At 49.6% G+C, this 23,959-nt stretch overlaps 2 protein-coding genes across 2 annotated transcripts; both read left to right on the plus strand.

Moving 5' to 3' along the window:
- Positions 1–933: 933 nt before the first annotated feature.
- Positions 934–7,903, plus strand: HERPUD1 (homocysteine inducible ER protein with ubiquitin like domain 1). The gene is made up of 8 exons (XM_041458916.1): positions 934–1,080; positions 2,295–2,372; positions 2,457–2,531; positions 3,578–3,699; positions 4,163–4,285; positions 4,893–5,240; positions 6,188–6,293; positions 6,881–7,903. Exons 1-8 carry the CDS (start codon positions 949–951, stop codon positions 7,046–7,048), a joined length of 1,152 nt encoding a protein of 383 aa, XP_041314850.1. The 5' UTR covers positions 934–948; the 3' UTR covers positions 7,049–7,903.
- A 5,649-nt stretch (positions 7,904–13,552) lies between these two features.
- LOC121348878 (cholesteryl ester transfer protein) lies at positions 13,553–22,667 on the plus strand. Its single transcript, XM_041458854.1, has 16 exons — positions 13,553–13,697; positions 14,658–14,772; positions 16,347–16,481; positions 17,207–17,277; positions 17,665–17,752; positions 17,858–17,927; positions 18,208–18,268; positions 18,848–18,939; positions 19,154–19,333; positions 19,743–19,793; positions 20,158–20,325; positions 21,720–21,787; positions 21,906–21,948; positions 22,036–22,105; positions 22,413–22,498; positions 22,593–22,667. The coding sequence occupies exons 1-16, from the start codon at positions 13,553–13,555 to the stop codon at positions 22,665–22,667; spliced, it is 1,518 nt and encodes a 505-aa protein (XP_041314788.1).
- Positions 22,668–23,959: the final 1,292 nt, after the last annotated feature.

The raw sequence follows: 23,959 nt of genomic DNA on the forward strand, positions 1-23,959 counted from the left end.
TTCCTGGTTGCAAAACCTAGTCTTGGCTGCAGACTCATCCGTGCCTTTGGGCAACAGGTCTGGCTGCCAAGGAATACCGAGCAGCTCCTGAAACACGCAGAGTAAATAAATACCTGGTGCGGAGAGATAACTCCGGCGCCTCACGTTCCTACGGCTTTGTTTGGAAGGACGCGAAAACCCCCTCCTGGTGCATCAGGATCATTACCACGGGCTTTTCGCGGGCTGGATCGCATCTCACGGGAAGATGGGCAAGAGGGGGAGCGCTCGGAAGCTGCTGGTCCACATTTTTATGGCTTTTTTTTTTTTTTTTTTTTTTTTAATTAGTAAAAATGTCATGAATTATTAACTTTCCCCAGTATCTCTGAACACTTCTTTTGGCTCCACCCAGAAGTACGGTTTGTGCTGTACCCACAAAGCCCGCAGCAAACCTGCTGAGGTAGCTACACAGGTCGGGTACAATATCCATAGGGAAAAAGGGGATGTTTCACCCGGATCAGGCTGCGCATGCAGCACGTGCGGGGCTCCACAGAGCTGTGCTGCTCCGGCGGGCCAGGGGAGAGGGAAGGCGAAGCAAGGGATCGCTAAGAGCGGCGTTGGTGCCGGGGATGATATGGTGGAGGAAGGGAAGGAGGGACGGAGGGACGGAGGGACGCAGGACACAGACACCAGGCCCACCATGGCCTCCGCCCCTCAGGACCCGGGCGGGGCGGGTCACGGTCGCCGTGGTGACCGCATAGCCCCGCCCCTCACCCGGCACCACCCAATCAGCGCCTCCGTTTCCTCACGGCGCTGCGAGCGAGGCTCCGTCCCATTGGCCCACGTGGCAGCCCCCGCCCCTGCCCTCATTGCGGCCAATGAGCCGCAGCCACCGCGGCCCTGCGGCGGGGCGGGCCCCTATAAAGCTCTCGCCGGGGAGGTTTTGCAATCCCCGCCCGCCTGGCGCCCACCATGGAGCAGCCGCTGTCGCTGCTGGTCCGGAGCCCCGCGCAGCGGCACCGCGACCTCCGCCTCAGTGCCCAGCCTGCCTGGACCGTGCGCCGCCTCAAGACCGAGCTGCGCCGGCTCCTGCCCGACGCGCCGGTGAGTGAGCAGCCCGCTGTTCCCTCAGCCGTGCCGGGCGGGTCCCTGCGCGCAGCCCGGCTGGCTGGCTGGGGGGCTGGCTGGGGCGCTGGGGGCTGGCTGTGCTGGCAGGCTCCCCGCGGGACAGCGGCGGCAGCTGCCGTGGGGCTCTCGCGGGGCTCCGGGACCGGTGGCTGCCCCGAGGGGTGCCCTGGTCCCGGTTGCGTCAGCCGCGCTGGGGCTGTTTTGGGGCTGGTCTGTGGCCCGGCCGCGGTTAATCATTAACCGCCCTCCCGGCACGGCGCGGCCCGCAGCTGTGCGGGGACGTCAGCGCCCGCTGGCACCGGAGCCGCGCCCGGGCACCGCAGCCAGCCGGGGCGGGCCCATCGCGGGGCGGCGAGGGCGCGTTCCCGGTGCGCGGGAGGCCGGAATGCTGCGCGGTGCCTGCCCCCCGAGCCGCGGGACCGCAGCTGCGGTGGGCGCCGCTCCCGCGGCAGCGTGCGCGGCCTTCGCACAGCCGATAAACTTGGGAAAGACCTGCAAGTTCCGCCTTCGGCACCGAGTGCCGCTATGCCTGCTAAGCCGCACTGTGACATGCCGTGTCTGTACTCATGTTTTCCACGGATAGTGGCTCCATTTCCTAGGGTAGCCCATTTCAATGTTTAGCTCTTCCTTCAGTGAAGAAATTTTCCATAATCTCCAACTGGAGAGTGCCCTGCAAACTTGAAGCTGTTTCCCCTTGTCCTGTCACTAGTTGCTTTGGAGAATGCCTGATTCCCGTGCCTTGGCCATGCTGTCCCTGGGAGCGTGGTGATCAGCCAGAAACAGGCTCCATGTGCTCCACCAGCTGCTGGGGACAGCTCCTGGTGAAGAGCAGCTGGGTCCCGGTGGATGGGCTGTAACAGGTTTACTTGACACCACCTCTGCTGCTGATCAGATTAGATAGAACTCCAAACTTCTGTCTTTAAGACATACAAATGTTTGTGTTGGGACTGTAAGAGGTATAGCACATAACCAAATTCTTTGCCTGAGGGACTTTGGATTCTTAGCAGGTTTGCACCTTGATAATATCCCACTTGGGCATTCAGTTGTTCCCAGAACTTCAGCTGAATTTAGATGTGCACCTTAGTATGTGGGATGCTCCAAGCTCTGTGCCTTTCCCCACCAGCTGTAAGCTGTGTTGGTTAACACTTGGCAGAGCGAGTAATCCTATTCCTTGTTTTCTTTCTTCAAAGCCTGAAGAGGACCAAAAGCTGATTTATTCTGGGAAGCTGCTGCTTGATCACCACTGTCTGGGAGAATTGTTGCCGAAGGTACAAAAAAGTGTCTTATGATATGCTGAAATATACCTAGAGAAGGGAATTATTTTTTTTAATAGATCTTCCCTTGTATTTCAGCATGGGGAGCTGCATGCTCTTCATTTGGTATACAACTTCAAGACTCCTGCAAGTGTGCAAGGAACCAAATCAGAGGTAATGAAACTTGAGTTAACTCTGAGTTTTGGGCTTGTAACTGAAAACAAGAAGTGTTGGATGACCATTTTACAGTTCCCTTTTACTGCAGGTTTCCCTATTAGCACAACAGCACTATTACTTTGTGATAATTTGTTTGGGAGTGTAAGAATGTTTTTGGATTAAGCTGAGTAAAAAAATTGCCTCTGCAGGTTGTCAGTAAAGATTCTCATGGTATCTGTTAAGAAAGATCTAGTTGTGATGTGCTGCTCAGGGGAGAAATGCCTTCTGGTAGATTCAGTTTTATTAAATAGATGAAGATTTGCTGTGTCCCAGGCACGCTTGGACAAACTGAACTTGTGGTCAGAAGAGAAGTGCAGGGAAGTGGTTCTGATCTCTGTGGGGAGGGCAGAAGGCTGAGAACTGCAGACACTTCAGCTGCTCCCATTAATGACTCATCTTTGGCTTCCTCTCTCCAGGCTCAGCCTTAGAGCTTGAGCTCAGGATGGTCTGGTCTCAAGTACAAATGGCCAAAACTCACTCTTTCTTTAAAGTGGCTGGGCAAAGGTTTCTAGAGGTGTGTTCCTGTTGCCCATTAAAGGCACTGTGACCTAGCCCTACCCATGCCTGCTGGCTGCTAAATGTGAGCCACCTTTGGCTGGGTGTCAGATATATCATGACAGGACAGCCCTTGAGCTGTGTACAGCAATTTGTATGAGAAGTACAGATTTTTCCATAGGAAAAAGCCAAAGTGTCTTTTGTATTTTATATTTTTATAGCCAGATGGACACTGAACGTGTGCAGAAGAATTAACAAATACAGTATAGATCTTGTTAAAGGGAGGAGTAGCATCAAATCAGTTTTGCATCCCAGTCATTTGGTTCCAGGAGGTTTAAAATACTGATAGAGGTGCTTGTGGTGTGGTGCCCAAGGGCAGGGGCAGCACTGAGAGGTGCTGTGCAGGAATAGGTGTTAAAATCAGGGCATACTTTGTGGGTTGCAGACTTTTTGCAAGAAGAGTTTGTGGTATCCTGAGTAAACCTCACTGGCTGCCCTGCTGTCTGTAGGTTAAAGCTGATCAGCCCAAGTCACCATCAGAAGCCAGGCAGGAATCAGATGTGTCTTCCTCAAATGGTGGCAGGTTGAGGAGCTCTTCAGGTGTCCACTCTTCAGCAGATGCCAGTAATGGGTAAATACAATTTTATGTACATTTTTAAGGTGGTGTGTTTGTGTTGATGCCAGCTCCTTATGCCATGTATACTGCCCTAAGTCCATAGACCATGGGCCATGTATGATGAGGCTTTATATAAAAGCTTTAGTGGGCATGCAATGATTTGGATTGGAAGGGACCTTTGAAGGCCATCTAGTCCAACCCTCTGCCATGAGGGATACCTTTTACTAGATCAGGTTGCTGTGTCCAACCTGGCCTTGAACACTTCCAAGGATGTGGCATATAAAAGAAAATGCACTGCTTAGTTCATTAGGAGGAAAAGTCTTTCCTTGTTCATGTGGATAAAGAGGTGTCTAGAAGGAAGAATTAATTTTGTATTTGGATGCACAAAATGGCAGAAGCTATTTACATTGTTCTGTAATAAATTGCTCTTGCTGTTAGTCCAATGTTTGCTAATGAATGTGTTCAAATTTTGACCAAGGCTGGAAACAACTCCGCATCCCTTCCAGAGTGTGGCTCCTGGCTTCTCTGCTTACACAACCTACAGCATGCTTCAGATGTCCTGGTTCCAGCAGATTTATGCAAGACAGTATTACATGCAATAGTAAGTGTTCTATTCCAAGCTGCCAGTAGGAAGTAGAAACTGTAGTGCAAGAAATTTGAGAGCTCCTGGCAGTTCTTCCTCTTTTGATGCTGCTTGGAGACTTTTTCATCATAACTTGTGCTGAATGTTGTGGGATTGTACCCTAACTGTGCTGCCTGCTGCTGTTCAGGGCAGTGGTTCTGAATCTTGCCCATTGCCTGTCTGACTCTTCATTGGGAGGGCAGGTGTCTGGAGTAAATCTGATCCTGCTGATGAGCTTTTGTTCTTTTTTTTGACTGCTCAAAGTGCATACAGCATTGACTGGATATCAGTGATAAGTCAAGCTGGGACTTGCAGAAGGTGTTTAGACTACCTGCAGATTGCTCTAAATTGTTTTTGTGAAGTATTGACGTTACTGCCTGGTTTGATTTGTTGAAGTCGCTGCACAATTGTTGTGGGCAGAACTAAAACTTGTTTATAATGCTTCTGTAGCCTCTAAACTTAATGCTTTCTACTTGCATGTGATCTGACTCTATTGCTACAGATGGACAGGCTTTCACACACAGGGCCTGTGTGGAGTGAGAGGATTTGACTGAGCCTCATTCTGTGCTTTGTTCTCTGGTTCCAGCTTGGCTTCTACTGCTGCATCTGCTGACCCATCCCGTGCACGGCATTCTCAGGAGATACCAGTGGCACCAGTGACACCTCCAGCTCCTCTCCCAGACCCATTTCCTGCCCAAAACCAGCCTGGAAACCAGAATGTTGCTGCTCAGGTTAATGCAGTGGCTGACCAGAACTTGAGGATGAATGCCCAAGGGGGGCCCCTCATGGAGGAAGATGAGGAGGGTGGCAATCGAGACTGGTTGGACTGGCTCTACTCAGCAACACTGTTATATGTTTTTGTCAACATGGTCTATTTCTACTCCAGTATCAGCAGACTCCTCCTCGTCATGGGTGGCACTGTTCTGATGTATCTGTAAGTGGATGGTGTTAATACTTGCTGTTCAGAAGGGTTTCACTGAAGTACTGAGTTCTGTGCTCAGGAAGCTCAGCTTCCTGGTGGTTGAGCTTCATAGGACTCTTGGACCTGGAAAGGGCAAACCACTCCTCTATATCCTGATATAACTCAGTATTTAGAAAAATTATAGTTAAGCCTGTCTGGATTAAATTAAGAATGTGGGTGATCTCACTGAGGTCTTGCTGTTTCTGGTGTATAACTCAGTATTTAGAAAAATTATAATTAAGCCTATGTCTGGATTAAATTAAGAATGTGGGTGATCTCACTGAGGTCTTGCTGTTTCTGGTGTGGCTTTCTATTTCAGAAAACTACCTTAAATCAAAGCAGCCCCTGTTGTAAAGCTCCAGCAACTCAGCAGCATAGGGCAGACAAACCTCTAGGTTCAGTGTAGAAAATTACAGTTTATTGTTGGGAAATTAGTAGCTGAAGTCTGGGAAGAGGGTCTCACTCTTGCTGTTTCAGTCATGCATCCATGGAGTTCTTCTGCTGTGCTGTCCCTCTTAGAGCAGACCAAGCTGAACTGAGTGGAGTGTCCTGAGCTGCTTTGAACCTCTCTGTGTGGGGGAATATAATTAGGATGAAAACAGAGATAATGGACCCTCAGCTGCTATGCTTGGGATGTCTTATCTGAGAAAAATAATCTGTCCTCTTAAAGTCTTTGATCACCTGTGGAACAAGTGATGTAGGTGTCTGAATTGTAGGTCTAGGAGTTAAAAGTGGAGCAGCTTTTCGAACATCTGTGTACACTTGGAGAGTTGAAGGTTAATGGTTCCACTGAAGGTCCTTCAGTTTTACTGTTGATGGTTGCCAGCAGCTCTGAGCAGTCAGATGTAGAGCTGTTGTGTAACAGGATGAGTAATGTTGAAACAGCATTAATTAATTAATTAATTTGTTGCCTTCCCCAGGCACCATGCTGGACGGTTCCCGTTTAGACGAAGACCAGTTCAGCCCTTCCCAGGCAATGTTCCTCCTCAAGCTGCTCTAAACCAGGACCAGAACAATAATTTTCAGGTATTGTCTTGCTGTATTGTTAAATCATGAAACCCTGGGAAGTTTTGCTTTTGGTTTAATAATTGTGTAGTAGAAAAAAAAAATCTTTTCTTGAAACTTCTATAAGACAGTATGGGAGAATAATTGCCACCTGAGTCCTCCATCGATGTAGTAAATATCTTAACCTTCACCCTGAAATATTTTGGTGAACTGTCTTTTAGCTGCTTCTGTCCTTTAGGAAGTTGTAGTGGGAAGTGGTCTGTTACAGTTTGTAACTGAGGGCAGAGTTCAGGCTACACCTCTGTAGGATTTGTCTATAAGCAGTTTAAGTCTTTCATTTCAAGCTGACAGTTCTGATATCAATGAAAGTTAATTAGCTGTAAATGCATAATTCACCTGGTCTGGTGCTTGATGGCTGTCCTGGACACCAGTGTGAGTTAACCTGTAATGTCCATGTGCAGCTTGGGCTTTTGACTTTGTATCTGGGGCTACTTGAAAAATTTTATATTCAAACAGTGACGTTTTGGCAACAAAAACATAGTTTGATGCCAGATTTTTCTAATGTGTTTCTGAAATTCTTCCTTACCCAATATCCTTTATTTTGACAGGGGGAAAATGGAGGCAGAGCAAATGAGTCTGAGGCATCTCCTGATGAGGGACAGGCGTTCCAAGAGCTGCAGCAGGCCAGCCCTTCACTCATGAGCACGGTGTGGGTTTTTTTCAAGACTTTCTTTGCCTCCCTCCTTCCAGAAGGGCCTGGACTGACCCGTAACTGATCTGTCACCAATCTGCTTGTCTGAAACTGCAGTGGACACCTGAGAGAACCAGACACCAACTCCAGAGCAAGCGTGGAAAGGGATGGCACTTCCTCTGGCTTTCACTGACCCAGCAAATAAAGCTGCAGGAAGCCTTACATCATTACAGCCCAGGGACTGAGATGCTTGTCCTCATTCCAAAGAACTTTGTTCCATAGCATTTATTAGGTACCTATGTAGAGGCTTGGCATTGTGAACTTGTGCACTAAAGGCACAGGCTCTGAGCGGGTGTGCAAAAATGTTAGGGAAGCAAATTGCTTCTTCTGTGCAATGTGATTCCTGTTGGAATGTTTCAAATGCTATTTTAATTACACTGAGTGTAGGATCTCAAACAAAAATTGCTAGATATGCATTAGCAGATTTTTAGGAAAGATCTATTGTTCAATTGCTTCAATATTTTAAATTTTCTTTGTAAATATTTCCCCATGAAGAATGTATTGTGCAATCTCCTTGTTGGGCAAAGTGGAGGACTGTAAGATGGTGATGTGGACGAGCAATTACCTGTGGAGTTGCAGACTAAATTTCATGTTGCCAAATTCAGACAGTCTAAATTCGAGATTTAATTTCCCCTTCCCCTCTGCCCTGCTGCCAGATCATGGGGGAAGAGTGTGTTCAAGTATAAATATATTTAGCAAGAACTTATGCAAAATGTAAACTTCTTCTCCGCTTTTGGATGCGAAGTTAAAGCAGTCTAATTCCTGTATTCAACTTTGCATTCTCACTCCAGTGCAACTCCTCTTGTATTATTTCATTGTGTTCCCTTTAATTTCTGATATGGTTAAGGGCTGTTATTGCAATAAAATTTGCAGGCATTTATATCCATATTTGTATATATTCTCTAAAGCACAGGGTGTGTTCTTGCCTGTTTTTTATTCAAATGTCATGATGAGGGAGTTGGGATATGAGGAGAAAAGGTGCTTAACTCAGTTCCTTGCCCAGCTGTGTTCTTCAGCAGCTAAAGTGCCTTGAATAGTTTGGAGTTTGCTTATGGGAAGCTGGTAACAGAAAGGCCATGGGCATGTTGAAATGGGTGATTCTGTAGGTATTTGGGAAGCTGGGCTCCTTGAACCCTGCCTGAGACTTGTGGTGGATTTACAACACAGTCTTGGCTCAGGGTTTGACTTGGCTTGAAATGTGCTGTCTAAGAGCAGCTGCCACTCCTGGAACTTGTCACTCTTTTCCTCTGCTGCCTGCACTTGGCAGGACAATTTGAGGAGCCAATTTTGGTCCCAATCAATTGGGACCAGCAGTTATAGCAGGTAATGCTTGATCTTGCCATGTCAGATCAGACTAATGTTGGACATGGTTTGTTGGTGTTACCTGTGGTAGCCCCTCAATCCTGGTGCTGGTTTTGATTTGTACAAATTCTTTTCCAGGCTTGTTTTCTTCTGCCCTATCTTCAGTTTGCTGGAGACTTGGAGGATGGGTGGGACAGTGGTAAAATAATTTCGAAGTATTTAAAATGAAATAATTTGAGAGGAGGTTAGTTTTGTTGCCCCAGATATATCCTGCATAAGCCTTAGAGGATTTTCCTGGAGGAGATGCCTGCTCTTTCTTGCCTTGATAATGGGCTGGTGCTGCTCTGGGAATTGCACTCCCCCAAAAAGAGGCATCCCCAGGCTTTTCCAACATCACAGTCAGTGTCCCTGTCCCTGTGGTAGGCACAGGGTGGGTGACAGCCATTCCCCCACCCTAGACACAACTGCAGCTCACACCTCAGCTGCTGCACTGGGTGTGCTCCACATCAAGCTGCTTTGTGGATTGTGGGTTTTCTCCCCCAGGGTGTAGCAAAGCATCACTCAGGTGTCTTGGCAAAGTGCCTAAATCAACTGAGCTGTGCCTGTGCTCAGATTGAGCAGGAGAGAGCAGTTCCCGGCAGCCAGAAATAAACTGGTTTGGTGTGGTTAAGACAATGAGCATATAATGCTGGATTACTTGTGAAATCTCTAGTCTGAAAATCTGAGACAGAAAACATCTGTTGTCTTGCAGCTTTTGCTGTTCCCAGGAGCAGGCCAGATGGATTTTAACCTAGTTGAAATACTAATGAAATGTAGCTAATGCCACTGCAGAGAGGCAGTGAGAGTCCTGGACCTTAGAGGAGATTTCCTTAATGGTTCTGTGAAATGCATAACCTCTGCTCTTGGGGTGGATGAGAGCTGTGACTGCAGCCAAATGTGGGAGTAAATCCTGTGTAATCCTGCAGAGGCAGCTGCCAGCGGTGTGCACCCAGGCAGGAGCGCTGGGATGTGAGGGAACAGTGCCTGGCTGAGGGTTCCAGGCACTTCTGACTGAGCCAGCCTGGTGTTACGGCGAGTTGGGAGTTTGGGGTGGCCCTAACCCTGTCACTGAGCCCTGACCAGTGGGTGCCTCTGGTTGCCTGAGACCCTGGGAGCAAGCAGAGACAACTGAGTCATGAAAGGAACTGAGGCAGCTCCTCTTGGAGAGACGTCAGTGTAACAGGGAGGAGGGATGGCAGGGAAGGGGACAGAGCCTGGGTGCCAGTGGGCATGGCCCTGGAAATGAGGGAATCCAGGTTAGACAGAAGGCAAACACAAGCCTTGAATCTTCCAGGGCAAGGCTGTCCCCTCTGCTGGACAGAGGCTGAGAGACCAGAAGGGGCCTTGAGGCTTGTGGGTTTAGGAGGCTGGGTTTGCCTTGGCTCACACTTCAAGCTCTGACTCTGCTGCTGGTTTAGCTCCTCTGCATGTGAGCTGCAGCAGCCTGTCCAGCGTGCCTTGTGTAGGGCTCCCGAGGGCAGGCAGGTTGGGGCAGGGAAAGTCCTCTGAATGCCCACGGGGTGGCAAAGTGAGCAGCAGGATAAAGCCAGTTCCTCTGCTGCTCTGTCCCCTGATGCACTCTGGCAGCTCTAGCTGAGAGCAGTTCTCTGTCCCCACTGAGAAACAAGGTGGAGAAAAATGTACAATCTGTTTTTCTCAGACACCTTTGTTCTTGTTGTGGAAACTCCTAACAGGCTGCTTACTTGGGGAGTCACTCAAGTCCTGTTTGTCACTACGGATATGGTCCTGTCCTCAGCTCTGGGAACATAAAGCTCACGAGAATGAGGATGCTGCTGAGCAGATAAGCTGGTGCTGTGTTTGTGTGTGGCTTCCTCTTTTCTCTAAAGAGCTGTTTCATTTATGCACTGACTTGCCTGCTGTCCCTGTTCTCAGCAGCCAGGGCCATGCCAACAGCTGTGCAAGTGCCCAGCTGAGTGTTACAGCCTCCCTCTGCTCGTTGTCCCGTGATCCATTTCTAGCTGTGGCTCTGGTGGCATTTGCAAAGCAGTGCCCACAAACTGAGTCTCCTCAGAGGCCACCCCAGCACTCCCCCACTGTTACCAAACGTGCCAACTGCATCTTCATCACCTCCCTCCAGCCCTTCTGCTGCACAGGAATAGCTCTTGAAATGCCTGCTAGTGTTCAGTGTGGTGTGAATTTCAAGTGGAGTGATATCGTGGGGGTGAACCAGCTCTGGTGTGACAGCCCCTCACAAACCTGCAGTGAGTTCACGTTCAGCTGCCTGCTGGGAGGTTGGACAAATCCTGGGAAATGTTGCTTCTGGGCCCATGTCTTGTGTCTGCTCAGTGGCCTGTGCTGCAAAAGAACCTCCCCAGTTTCTTACAGCAGCACTGAAAGTTGGATTTGCTGCTCTTTCAGCCTGGATTTGCCAGTGCCACAGAAATGCAGGTGGCTGCACTTCCAGCTGCCCTGGGCACCCTCAGCTGTGAAAAGCCTGGGCTGATCTAGGGCCACATATGTGTGCCAGCTTATTTTTTCTTTTTAGAGGTTGTTATGGGTGACACTGGTACAGAAGAGAAGGAATTGAGTTGGCATCAGGAGAATTTGGATTTGCAGTGGGGAAACCCTCCCAGGGGGTCAGGACATCACCCATGGAGACTCCTTGAGATTGAGGCCCTCACTTTATCATGTGATGGTGGGTTCCAGTTTACTCTTTCTGTAATTTTGAGAGTAACTTGGGTAACACCAATTTCATTTCGCATCACAAATCTGTATTCAAACATTGCATGGCTTTAATTGATTGAACTAGTTAAAAAAAAAAAATCTTGTTTGAATGTTTTTTGTCTCAATTTTATAAACATCTAGGGCAGATGGGAGCAGTGGTCTTTGGGCTGCCATGCCAGGGCTGAGCTGCCCTGTGTGAGTCCTGGCAGTGCTGCTGGGCCCGTCCTGCTGACGGGTGCAGCCAGCGTACCTGGAAGGCTCTCAGGAAGCATCTGCAGGGTAACTCCGAATGTTTTGGTCAATGCAGCACAAAGATTAATGGCACTGTGGTGTACCTCTGCCCTGGACAGCGTGGGGAAAAACAACCCCAGTTACAGGACAGTGCACAGCAAGGTGGTGAGTACATGTGTGCGTGCATGGCCTTCAGATAAAGCCTTACACAGCAAGTATTTATCAAAACATCTTCCAGCATCCCCTCTCCAGCTTGGATGTTTAACTTTTCTTTGGCGTTTAAAGCCTGCCCTGCCTCCTGCTAGCCAAAATTAACCTTTCCTTAGGCTTTTAAATCTGACCTGTCCTGTCCTAGCCTGACCTTGCACTGGGAGGAGGGTGGGCTGTGGTGTCCCTGCTGCCCTGGCCTCTGCCTGGTTACTCCAGGACAAGGATGCTCACAGCATCTCTGTGTTCCACATGCTTTTGCTATTGTAGGCAGAAAGTCTCCAGCCTTCCTGTTCCCACTGGAGGTCAATGCCCAGCAGTTCCCTGTTCACCTTTTCTCTGAGCTCTGCTTGCCTGCTGACAGCAGACTGCAGCCGTGCTGGGGCAGGGGAGCTGGCCCCTAGGGGGGCTGGGAATGCACTGGATCTACCACCACCAGCACACTGGGGCTGGGGTCTTGGACTTTGTGCCTGTATCTACCCTGGTGACGAATATCCCTGTGTCAAAGTGCCACTTTTCCCTTTCCTCCATGCTGATGTGAATTGCTGCCCTGGGCAAAGGAGTGGTTGTGTTCTCCTGGGGCCTGCAGGATTCCCTCTGTGCCAGGCACTGGCCACTGGACCCACACCCCTTAAACTGAGAGGACAGAAAATAAAGCTGTTAGAGGGTTAAATCCTCTTGAATTCCAATCCTTTTGTACCATGCCAGGCTCTGTGCAGCTGCCCTGGGAAGAGCTCTCCTGGCCAGGGCAGCGGGGATGCTGTGGCAGCTGAGGTGATGCCATGTGGGAGCTCTGCTGCTCAAGCACCCCCTGCCTTTGTACGCCGTGTTTCCAACAATTAGCTGCTCATTTGTAAAGCACTTTGGGCTGGCAGCAGGCAGCCTGTCCATGGCCACCACGCTGCTCTCCTGGAGAAGCCTGGAGGAAGCTGCAGATGCTCGCCTTCCCTCGGGGTCAGTGACCGTGAGTGCCTCCATGGGGTACCCGAGGCCGTTCACTTTCTCAACTCAGGAAGAAAACAGCCCGGCAGGGTGGGGGCTGCTGGACAGCAGGGACCCCGCAGGAAATGTGCTCACCCTGCTCAGGGAGGATGAGGCATCTGCCAGGGGCAGGAGGGAGGCTGGCACCTCGCCTGGCTCAGGGCACTGAGGCTGCTCCTGCAGCACTGCCAGGCTCTCACCTGTCCTTCTCCCTCTGCCTTTTCTGGCAAAAAGGTTCAGGGGAGCTGTTGTGAGCCTCCTGTCTGACATAACCCCACTCTGTTTTGTGCTGGGGGGTGTTTTGGGGTTGGGAGGGGCCCCAGCAGCACAGCAGGGGTGCAGGAGGACAGTGGCATAAGGGCAGGTGTGCACAAGGAGTGGAGGTGAATTTGGCTCTCTGATGTTCCCCAAACAGCAGCTGAGAGTCTGGGTGCATGGAAAGCTCTGCCTTGGTGGGATGGTGGCAAATCAGACTGTTCATAAACCCAGACAACAGGCAAAAAAACATCCCTGTCCTGTGGTCACGGAGCTTTCCAGGGGTGTGGGAGATGTGGGTTCACCCAGTGGCAGCAGGAAACACCCCCATCCCAGGAGTGTGCCTCAGTTTTCCCCTGGTGTGTATAAAATCAGTGGAAGCAGGAGCAGGGAATGATGGAAGCACCTTTCAAGCAGGGCTTTGCTGGGGAATTACTGCAGGAACACAAAATAAGGAATATTTCTGCATGAAGAAAAAATGATGAAGTGGCTTGAGGCAGCACGTGAGGCTGCTCCCTTGACTTTATCCTCCTCCACTCTCCATCCCCCTCCAGCTTTTTCCACCCGCCCTGGTGTGTCCGTGTCCTGAGTTAAAGCAGTCTTGGCAAGAGCACCAAGCCCTGCAGCCCAAACTCCTGCTGAGGGAGGAAGGCAGCGTGCAACATGACTGGTGTTAAGGAAACTATAGGAAGATTAGGAAATGTGTGATGAGTTTTGATAAGTGGAGGAAGCTGGTCATGTCCTGCTTCGAGTGGGCTCTGGGGGTATGAAAGCAGCCTCTGCCTCCGTCAAGAATCACTTGGTCTCATCAGCTCTGCTCTGGCTGAGGATGTGCTGGGCTGGCAGGATGGGGCTGGGGACCTTCAGCATCTTGCTGGGGCTTGTCCACACAGCAGCAGCCTGCGAGTTTGGGCCCTTTCCCTACAGGGGCACGGGGATCGTCTGCAGGATGACCAAGCCCGCGGCGTTGCTGTGTAAGTGCCTGCTCCTCGGGGCTGGCTTTGCCCCAGCTCTGCCAGAAATCAGTGACAGATCAGCCAGGGGAGGGGGTTTCTTGCTCCTCTGCCTCTTGTGTAAACACCTGCCTGGAGCACAGGTTAAAGCATGAGCAGGCAAAGGAGCTTGAACATTGTTCTCAGCCCAAAGGATTTAGGGCTGTTCCTGCTGGGGCTTGGCATGATGAAAGAGCTTGAACAAGTGCGTGCTTGATTGCTCTCCTCATTGCAATCTCATCTCTTGGGGTCGGTCTGCAGAAGGGGGGAACAGGTTCTTGCCTGCTGTGGGCTTATTTGCAAGGACTTGGGAGCTTTGCAGGTGGGGGAAGAACTTAATTCTTCTGTGGAGGGTGGGAACAGCTCTGTCCTATCCCATCTGACAGTGGCACATGCAGAGAAAGATGTATTCATGCTGGGCTGAGCTAACAGGGTATTTCTGGAAGGAAAAAGTCCTGTAAAGGCATCTGCCCGAGGCTGAGGCTGGAATGGGCTGCGTAAAATTAGGAAAATTGACTCGGAAACTTTTTCAGAATTTTTTCTTTGTAGAGCCCAGAGCTGACTGCAATACAAGTAAGCAGAAACAAAGCAAGGCACTGGGGTAAAGTCAACAGCTTGTGTGGTGTAAGGATGAGCACAGCCTTGCCATTTCCCAAATCTGCTCCTGAGGTGTGTGAAAGCTGGCCACGACTCCCTGGACAGCTCCCACTGGTGGCTGTAGAGCCACACACGCTGTTGTCCCTTGCTGCCATCAGCTGTCACAGTTAGGGATTTAATTTTTTTTTTTTAATTTACTCTGAAACTACTTCTAGTGCTTCCTGGATCCAACGCAAATGCCTCAGCTAAAAGCCTTCTGTAGTGCTTTAATCCAGAGTGCAGATCTGGCTTTGCAGCCAGGACAAATTGCAGTTTGACATCTCTGCCCTTTTCTTCCACCCACAGTGAACCGGGAAACGGCCCAGGTCATCCAAGCAGCCTTCAGGAACGCCAAATTCCCAAACATCACCGGGGAAAGGTCCATGCGGCTGCTCGGCCGGGTGGCCTACGGGCTGAGCGAGTGAGTACCTGTGTGCCTGTGTACCTGTGTACCCATGTACCTGTGTACCCGTGTGCCTGTGTACCTGTGTACCCATGTACCTGTGTACCCGTGTACCTGTGTGTCTGTGTACCCATGTACCTGTGTACCCGTGTACCTGTGTGCCTGTGTACCTGTGTGCCTGTGTACCCATGTACCTGTGTGTCTGTGTACCCATGTACCTGTGTACCCATGTATCTGTGTGTCTGTGTACCTGTGTGCCTGTGTACCCGTGCACCTGTGTACCTGTGTGTTTGTGCACCTGTGTGCCTGTGTACCTGTGTGTCTGTGTACCTGTGTGCCTGTGTACCCATGTACCTGTGTGTCTGTGTACCTGTGTACCCATGTACCTGTGTGTCTGTGTACCCGTGTACTGTGTACCTGTGTACCCGTGTACCCATGCACCTGTGTGTCTGCAGGGGAGGGCACGGGCACAGAGGGCACCACAAACCGGCCTTGGAGGCAGCTCTGACCCAGCAGTTCCTGGTGAAAGCAAAGGTCTGGGCTGGGGCAGACACAGTTTTGGATCTAAGCCTCGCAGACAATTTGCATGTTAAGGTTTAGGCTGTTAATATGTTATTTGGGAGTTATTTATTTTCCCAGCTGAGTGGGAAGGCAGCGTGTAGAGCTCATTTCTGACAATGGGGATGGGGAGTAATGGCCCTGTGGGCTGGGGCACCTGTGGCACCGGTGACAGAGGGTGCCCAAGGCACCCTGCCAGCAGGATGTCACTTGGCTGTGCTCTGTGACAAACCAGGCTGGCTGTTGCTGTGTTACTCACTTTTATTTGGGGACCACAAATCCAGTGGTGTACTCACAGAGAACAGACTTCCTGCCCTGACCACAGCTGCACAGAGCACTGCAACAAAACAGGGTTGCATTGTGTTGTGTCTGCTTTGTGGGGTGCTCCCAGGGTGAGTGGAGAGATGAGAATCTGAACTCCATGTTTTCAGAAGGCTGGTTTATTAGATTTTGATATATATTATATTAAAATACTACCTTAAAACTATACAAAAAGAATAGAGAGAAAAGGATTCATCAGAAAGCTAGAAAGAACAAGAATAGAATGCATAACAAAGACTTGTGACTCTCAGAGTCCTATGCAGCTGCATCTGTGATTGGCCCTTAATTAGAAACGACCAATATGAAATCATTAATTAGAAACAACAATCACAGCTGCACCTGTTGCATTCCACAGCAGCAGATAGTTATTGTTTACATTTCTTTCCTGAGGCCCTCAGCTCCTCAGGAGGGAAAAATCCTAGCAAAGGATTTTTCATAAAATATCCTGGTGACAGCATTGTTCCATGTTTCCTGTTTAAATAATTCCAAAACCTTGTATCCAAATATCGCACAGTCCACCAAGGCTGAAGCACAAGCATCACTGTCACTGTCCTTGTGCCTGGCCCTGGGATTTGCAAATCTGATTTTGCAAAAGTGGGATTTGCACTGGCACGGGTCCCTCAGAGATCCCATTCCCCAGGAATAAACCTGTCCTGCCCAATCCCAGCAAACAGCTCTGGGCTGGGGACAAACTCTGTTTCTGTTGTTCCCAGCATCCAGGTCAACGATCTGTCCATCGAGAGGAGCGAGGTGGAGCTCAAGGAGGACAGTGCCATCCACATCTCCATCAGAAACGTGACAGCGCTCTTCAAAGGGACCCTGAGCTACGGCTACGCCGGGGCCTGGTTGTGAGTAGGGGCTGCAGCTGCTGAGCACCACTGCAACTTGGCTGAGCACCATTGCAACTTGGCTGAGCACCATTGCAACTTGGCTGAGCACCCCTGCAGCTGCCGAGCACCCCTGCAGCTGCTGAGCACCACTGCAGCTCTGCTGAGCACCACTGCAGCTGCCGAGCACCCCTGCAGCTGCTGAGCACCACTGCAGCTCTGCTGAGCACCACTGCAGCTGCCGAGCACCCCTGCAGCTGCTGAGCACCATCCCAACATGTGCTCAGCACCATTCCCACCTCTGCTCAGCACCATTCCCACCTCTGCTCAGCACCATTCCCAAGCACAGCTGGAGCTGCTCTCCTCAGTCTCCCTGGCTGCATTGGTGGCTGCCTGAGACAGGATTTTCTACCCCAGCAGTGCTTCTAAGCCCACCTTGCTTTCTGCCTTTCTGCCCTCACCTTGCATGACAAGACCAGATGGGCCAAGGCATAGCAGTTGACTTAGCCTCTCCACTTCGTTGCTCTGTAAATTCTGAGAGGATAAAAAGGGGGGATTGGTGCTCCAAAGTGCCACTAAGGCAGCAGTTTGCCATGATTTAAAGCCAGAGTATCTGAGAGGGGCTGGGCTGTGCTGGGGGTTGGCCCATTGCAGTGCAAGGCCAGGTGTGAGAGGTGTTATAAAACTTGTCAGGGAGAAGCTGCTCCTGGCTCAGGTTCCTGAATGTCCCCCTTCTGCCCTTACAGCTTGCAGCTTTTTCATTCAGTTGATTTTGAAATTGAGTCTTCCATTGATCTCCAGCTAAACATCAATCTGAGTAAGTATGCTGCAATACCCAACATTTTGCAATGTGACTAAATTCCCTCCCCACTCTGGTTTGTGGGTTGCATGTACTCTCCAGGTTCTGCTGGGTCATGTTAGGGGACAGCTGAGTCTCTGCTGGCAGGAGCTAGGGCAGCTGGCAGGTATCCAGATGGAGAAGGGTGCCTGGTAGACCAGCAAGGTAGCCCCACCTGCCCCAACTTGGCAGGGTGTGGAATCTTTTGGAAGCATCCCCTGGGAGACGTGAGGAGCCCTAGCTGGCATCTGCAGTGATGTCCTGCTCCAGGCCTGCAGTGTCTGCAAAGTGCCCTCTTCCTTCTCCTCTCAGTAATAAATCTGCTTTTTTTTTTTCTCTCTCTCTTTTTCCTTTCATCCCATGCAGTGTGCCAAAAGGACCAAGTGGCTCCTGATGCTTCAGACTGCTACCTGACTTTCCACAAACTCACACTTCACCTCCAAGGAGACAAGCAGTGAGTCTGACCCCTTGAAACACTGAGATTTATTGTCCCCCTGCTGGTCCCCAGATGCCACCCACCCAAATGTGCAGACCTCAGTGTGCTCCCTGTCTTACACAGACCTGGCTGGCTGAAGCAGCTCTTCACAGATTTCATCTCCTTCACTCTGAAGCTTGTCCTCAAGAGGGAGGTAAGATCAGCCTGAGGACTGAGGAAAGCTCTGTGTATGCCACGCACTCTTCTTGCCCACAAGACAGTAGCAGTGACACCTTAGTGCTCATGAAAAATAAGACAAATAAGTTGAATCCACAATAAAAAAGCAGCTTGGGCAAAGTGAGAGCTGTTGCTGACCCTGAGGCTGTCTAGGGACTCTGACCAACAGTCTCTAGACTTCAATGAGGCTCAGCTTTGCTCAACAGTGGAAAATCCTGCCCCTTCCCCTAATTTTTCCCCCTCTTTTCCTCCTGTAGGTGTGCAAGGAAATAAATGCTGTTGCTCAGACGCTGACAAATTTTATAATTGATTTAGCAGGTAAATATTCTTGGGTTTTCTTCTTTCTTTTTTTATGTACAGCTTTTAATGTTTGAGTGGTAGCCACATCCATCAAAAATGTGTATGGGATCCCAGGCCCCCAGACAGCAGCAAAATAAACTTTAGTAATGTTATGTTTGGATTTTTCTGCATCAGTTATCTTTTAGGATGATTATGCAGATTCAAAGACATTTCAATTAATAAGGAATTTCTGTTCAGTATGTAGTGGTCAGCTGTGCAGGATGCTGCAGGACCAATGTTAGCTAGAACAGGAGCATGTACTGCACTATCAGGCATGAGGCTGTACACCATCTGGAGATTTCCCCACCACCAAATATCAGGGAAAAGGAGTGGAATGTAAAACTGAGCGTAATTATCCCAGTTTCCCAGGGAAGAAACAGAGTCAGGGAGCTGCAGCAGGATCAGCGCTAGCATCCAAAGGAGTGGGAACCCTCGTGCCACCCTGTGTTCTCTCACAACATCCCTGTCACCCCCTGCACCAAGCCCTAAAAGCGCCTGTCACAAGCTCTGCTCAGGGCCCTGTTTCTGGTGGGAGCTTTTTCTGTTTTCTCCCTGCAGCCAATTTTGTCCGGGACAAGGACATCGCTGTTGATATCTCCCTCGCATCAGATCCCATCATAAAAGCAACATACATCGAGTCCCACCACAAGGTAGAGGAAGCCAGGCTGCTCGGGCACCTGAGCAGGTTTTCTGGCCGTGGTGTGCTCCGGAGGGCTTGGAGGGGCAGCTTCTGCGGGGCTGATGCCAACCTGCTCCCGGCCGTGTCCTGCCAGGCCTTTGCCTTGCCATGGAAATGCAGGTGTTGGCTTTTTCTCCTGCCTCCCTGCTGCTTGCTGTGGCCAACACACTTGTTTTCCTTTCCAGGGCGTTGTCCTGTACAAGAGCAACTCCAGCCTGCTCAGTGACTCGGTTTTCTCGCCCTCGCTGCTGACCGAGTCGCGGATGCTCTACTTCTGGCTGTCCGAGCACAGCCTCGGCTCCCTGGCTGCAGCAGCCTTCCTGGATGGGCAGCTGGTGCTGACCCTCGGAGGGGAGAAACTGCAGGTCATTCCCAGAGGGGTGCCCTCCTTACCCCATACATCATGTTTTGGGGAGAAAGTGAGAAATTCAGTAAATACCGTGTTTTGGTGAGAGCTGGTTTCTGGAGAAGATAGAAACCCACAGTCAGTCACTTCGTGTGGTCCTGGAATTGGTGCCTTCTTATCAAGAGGGCAGAGTTATTCCTTGGAGGGATAACAGCAGCTGACAGGAAACTTGTCTGCCGAATTGTAGAGGGATGTGATTTTCTGGGGGATCACTGGGATGGAAAAAAGGGTGGGAGCTGGGGGAGCTCAGCCATGTCCTGCCCTGGGCACAGGCCCCACCTCAGGGCTCTGGCCTGTCCAGCCTGCACCGGGAGCAACCATAACTTATCTTTTGTTCTTCACAATCTGTTTGTGGTTTGTTTCTGAAGGAGCTGTTTGAGATGGAGAACACAGAAGCACAGAGGAAGGCAGTGCAGAGGGTAACTTTTTGTCCTATTCAAAGCATTGCATGTCAAATGAGGAAATTTCAAATGGATCCTGTTGCATTGTAACAACTTGAGTCCTTCCCTTGGCAATCTGAATCTTGGGTGGGCCAGATGGAGAAGAAGAGGGGCTGATGGAGAAGCAGTTGTGCTTTGCAAGGAGGATTTCTCCATCTTCCATGCTGGCACAGTTATTTGTTATTAGTTAACACAGTTATTAGCTAACACCTGGCTGAGCTATTGGGCTTGGGTGAACAGGAGGAGGAACTGGGGACTGCAAAAGGAATGCAGCTGTGTGAGGAGCTGGCATGAGATTGGTATGGAAAAAGCCTGACTCATCTTGTGCTCCTTACTCGACCAGATTTTTCAAGGCACCTCCTACAATGACTCTGTGGCCAAGGTGTGGAGTCTCACCCAGCCCCAGATTTCCTTCCAGCCTGAAGGGACAGTGGTGAGGTCCTTGGTAGCAGTGGAGGTCAGCATCCTCCTGGCAGGAGAAGAACCCCTGGTGGCCCTGTACATGGAGAAGGTCAGTTCTGGCACCTCCTGACTCTGAAGACCTTGGGACAGGCTGTGTCCCAAGCCAGGACCATCCCTGGTGTGCAGGGACAGCAATGGCAGGGAGCCCTTTGGGAAGGGTGGGTGGCTAACTCACAGGAGGTGGAGAAGGCAAATCAGTTTATTTTAACACTCCCATGTGTTCCTTAGACCTTTGAGGCTGGAAATGATGGTATTGACCTCAATGGCCCCTCAGCCTGGCCAGCCCACTGTCAGTGTGCAAGGTGGTCAAAGCAGCAGAAAGCTCTGAGGAGTCCCCATGAACATTTATCTGGCACAGGGTAGTGTCACTGAGATGTTTTAGGAGACAGTGAAGGCACCATGGGAAGGTATTTATTTTGAACTCTCCTTGTACCCAAATTCTAGCTCAGGTCCCCACTAAGAGTATAGCAGGGTCAGAAATGGACATGAAGCTCAGAAGAATGTGAAGCTCAAAACAAAATCCTTTTCTCTATGTGAGCATGTATAAAGGGTCCTGATTAAGCTGTGTTTCACCCCAAACTGCTTTATAGTGAATCTAAGGAAGCAGAAAAAAGAAATGCCAGCAGCTTCCCTGTCATGGTTAACATCACAGGAAAGCAGTGTGTTTGTCCAGCCTTGTAGCTGTGGGCTGAGACAGACACAAAACCAACCCAAATCCTTGCCTGAGGGTTGGGCACCCTCAATTTTAAAGGTTAAACCACAGCTGAGAATAATTCTCTCAGCAAGTATCCCATGTTAGCAGGGTGCTAGAGGAAATATGCATGGCTGTTTCTCATGCCCCAAATGGTATCTTGAAATACTTTTCAAGGATAGCAGAAGCACTGGACTAGAGGTGATCCCTAAAATTGTGGCTCCTAGGATGAGCTCTGCTCCTGGACTGCCGAAAGCCTGGTTGTGACCTGCAATTGCATCACAAAATGTTCCTCTTAAATGAATGTTTGCATGCAGACAACAGCAGGACAATGAGCCCAAGTGGCCAGAATTCAGAGATTGCTTTCTTTTTTTTTAATTTGGTGTACATTGGATTGGCTGCCTGTGGCAGCCCTGGCTGCCCTGAGGCTGTTCTCCCTACATCCAGGCAGATGTTGAGATGGATGTCACTGGGAAAGAACACCCTACAAAGCCATTTCCCTCCTTGTGCAGGATTTGCAAAATAGCAGAAGTCCAGTGGATGAGGCAGCCTGCAGCTCCAGAGGCTGAGGCTGTGGGCATGAGGGGGGAAGTTCATTGCATGCAAGGGGAGAAGGAAAATGCTGGCATTCTCTAGCAATACCTAGAGGTAAAGCCAAAAGGATGTTGAACTCTGGCTCCTAGAAAACAACCCAAAATATCCAAATGCAGCTCCTAGCAATAAGGCTCTGAACCCTGCTGTTCTCTCTGCAGGAAATCACAGCCACCATCCAAGCTACCTATGCAGAAAAGAAACTCCTTCTGCAGCCTGTGGACTCCAGGTTGGTACTGTTCTCTCGTGAGAGTTGCCTCTTTTGGCCCATGTTTAAAAGCAGCACAAAAAGAGGATATCTGCAGCACTTAGTGACTTTTCTTCCCCTTTTTTCCCCTTCCCTTCAGTGTAGAGATTAAAGTATTTAAATGCACAGCTGATCCAAGTGAGGTAAGTCCTAAAAAAAGTATTCTCTAAGCCATTTGAGGCTAAACAATGGTTTTTAAAGCATTTTTGTATTAATTTTCTGGTTTTCAGGAGGACCCATCCATACAAAGCTTCCTGCAGAATATGATCTTGGTTGCTGGCATTCCAGAAGTAACTTCAAGTGAGTTTTCATTTGGGGAAGTGCCAACCTGCTCCATAAATTGTCTAACATCAGATCTCCTAAACCTGAACACTGAAAAAAATATATCAATAACATTGAGAAGTGGGGGGAACCACATTTGTGGTTTGAAATTCTGTTGAAATCTGTTTGAAATTTCTGCTGGACACTTGGGGAATGAGGAACCCTGTGAAAATGGCTGGGAGAAAGGAAAAGTGAGTTTTCTGTCAGGCTTGAGGCACAATTTTGGTAACAGGCAGCAAGCCAGGATGGACATCCCTGTAACTGGATGGGTTTGCTGATTCCACAGGTATTGGATCAGCTCTGACTTCACTGATGAACAGCAAAAGGCTTGATCTCTTTGATATCATAAATCCTGAGATCATTACCAGAAAGGTAAGCAGAGCTCAGAACTACCCAGCTCTCAAAGCCCTTTTGGGATCGTGGCAAGAACTAAAATAATATTTTCTGTTCTCTCCCCACTTTTTAGGGATATGTAATTGTACAGCTTGACTTTGGCTTCCCGAGTCATTTGCTCCTTAATTTTCTTGAGAAAAGTTTATAGAGCTCATCCCTTCACAGAGGAGCACAGGAACTTGTGTACAACCAGAAAAATTGTGTCTGGACCAAATAAAAGATGAGCTGCTTTAAATCAGTTTTGGTTGAATTTTATTTCCTTTTCCTGAGAAAGGCTCTGGGCTCTGTGCAACTGTGCTTCCACAGAGCCCTTCTTCTGCAAAGATGTTGAAGTCTGCACCTCAATCCACACTATTTTTTCAGGATCTTTAAAGGTCTTGTGCTCTTAGGAGTCAGGGCTGGGCTCTTGAAGTGCACAGGCTTTGGGATAGCACTCTTAGGAAACAGCAGAAATGGGTTTTGCCACCTTTTAGCATCTCTGTTGTTACATTTTGGAAATACAGCACCTTTCATTCTCATCCTGGGTTTTACTTCCACCAAGAGCCTGCTGATTTTGACAGAATGCAGCCAGTCAAATGATATTACCAAACTCCAAGTAAGCTTAGAACCAGTAATGCTAAACGACCTGGATGTGACTGAAAAAAGTGAACGGGATGTGGATTTGCAGTGCAGTACAATAGCAGAGATCTTGTGCCCAGGGTAATTTCTTTACAGACCCTGATGGTTCAGTGGAGAGCTCCAAACTGATAATGGCCATGAGACAGTGACAGCAAAGACAAAAAAAACCATTCAAAATTATAAGGAAACAAAAGAGATTATAAGAGAAAATTTAAGTGTCTAGTTGAGCATCAAGTTCCTTTTCCTTCCTACTACAGTGCAGTAATTTATCTCAAGTGGCTCAGTTATTTTCCTGTACCAGTTCATGCTTTTTTTTTTTTTTTTTTTTTTTTAAGTCTTCTCACTTGGAGGAGATCTTGGGTGATAAATCCAACACCTGTAAAGGTGATCACATTAACAAAGGTAGAGATGATTATCACTTCCACCACAGAGCAGCACAAAAGCATTAAACTTTGTCCCAGAAAGAGGCTGGTAGCAGGATGGACCCCATTTCCTGAGCTCCTTGGCCATGGTGGTTGCTCCCTCTGCATTGCCATGGATACAAGCCAGGTCCCTCTGACCTGCTTCTCTCTCACCCACACCACCAGAGGCCCTTCCTTGCTCTGGGTGCCTGCTGGGCTGTCATCCCTTCGGTGGGCTGGTGCCCAGGCTGGTGGGGGAGGCTGGAGGGGCCTCAGTGGCAGCCAAGGAAGGGGTGACCCAGCTGTGTCCCTGAGCCAGCAGGAGCCGAGGGGCACGAAGGGTGTGATGCTGTGCTGTGAGTGGCTGTGCCCTGGAAGAAGCCCTGGGGTGGTGGGCAGTTTTCTACCTCCCTTCTCACCC

The sequence above is a fragment of the Pyrgilauda ruficollis genome, unplaced genomic scaffold, assembly GCF_017590135.1.
Source record: "Pyrgilauda ruficollis isolate IOZ18807 unplaced genomic scaffold, ASM1759013v1 scaffold13, whole genome shotgun sequence".
Lineage (NCBI taxonomy): Eukaryota > Metazoa > Chordata > Aves > Passeriformes > Passeridae > Pyrgilauda > Pyrgilauda ruficollis.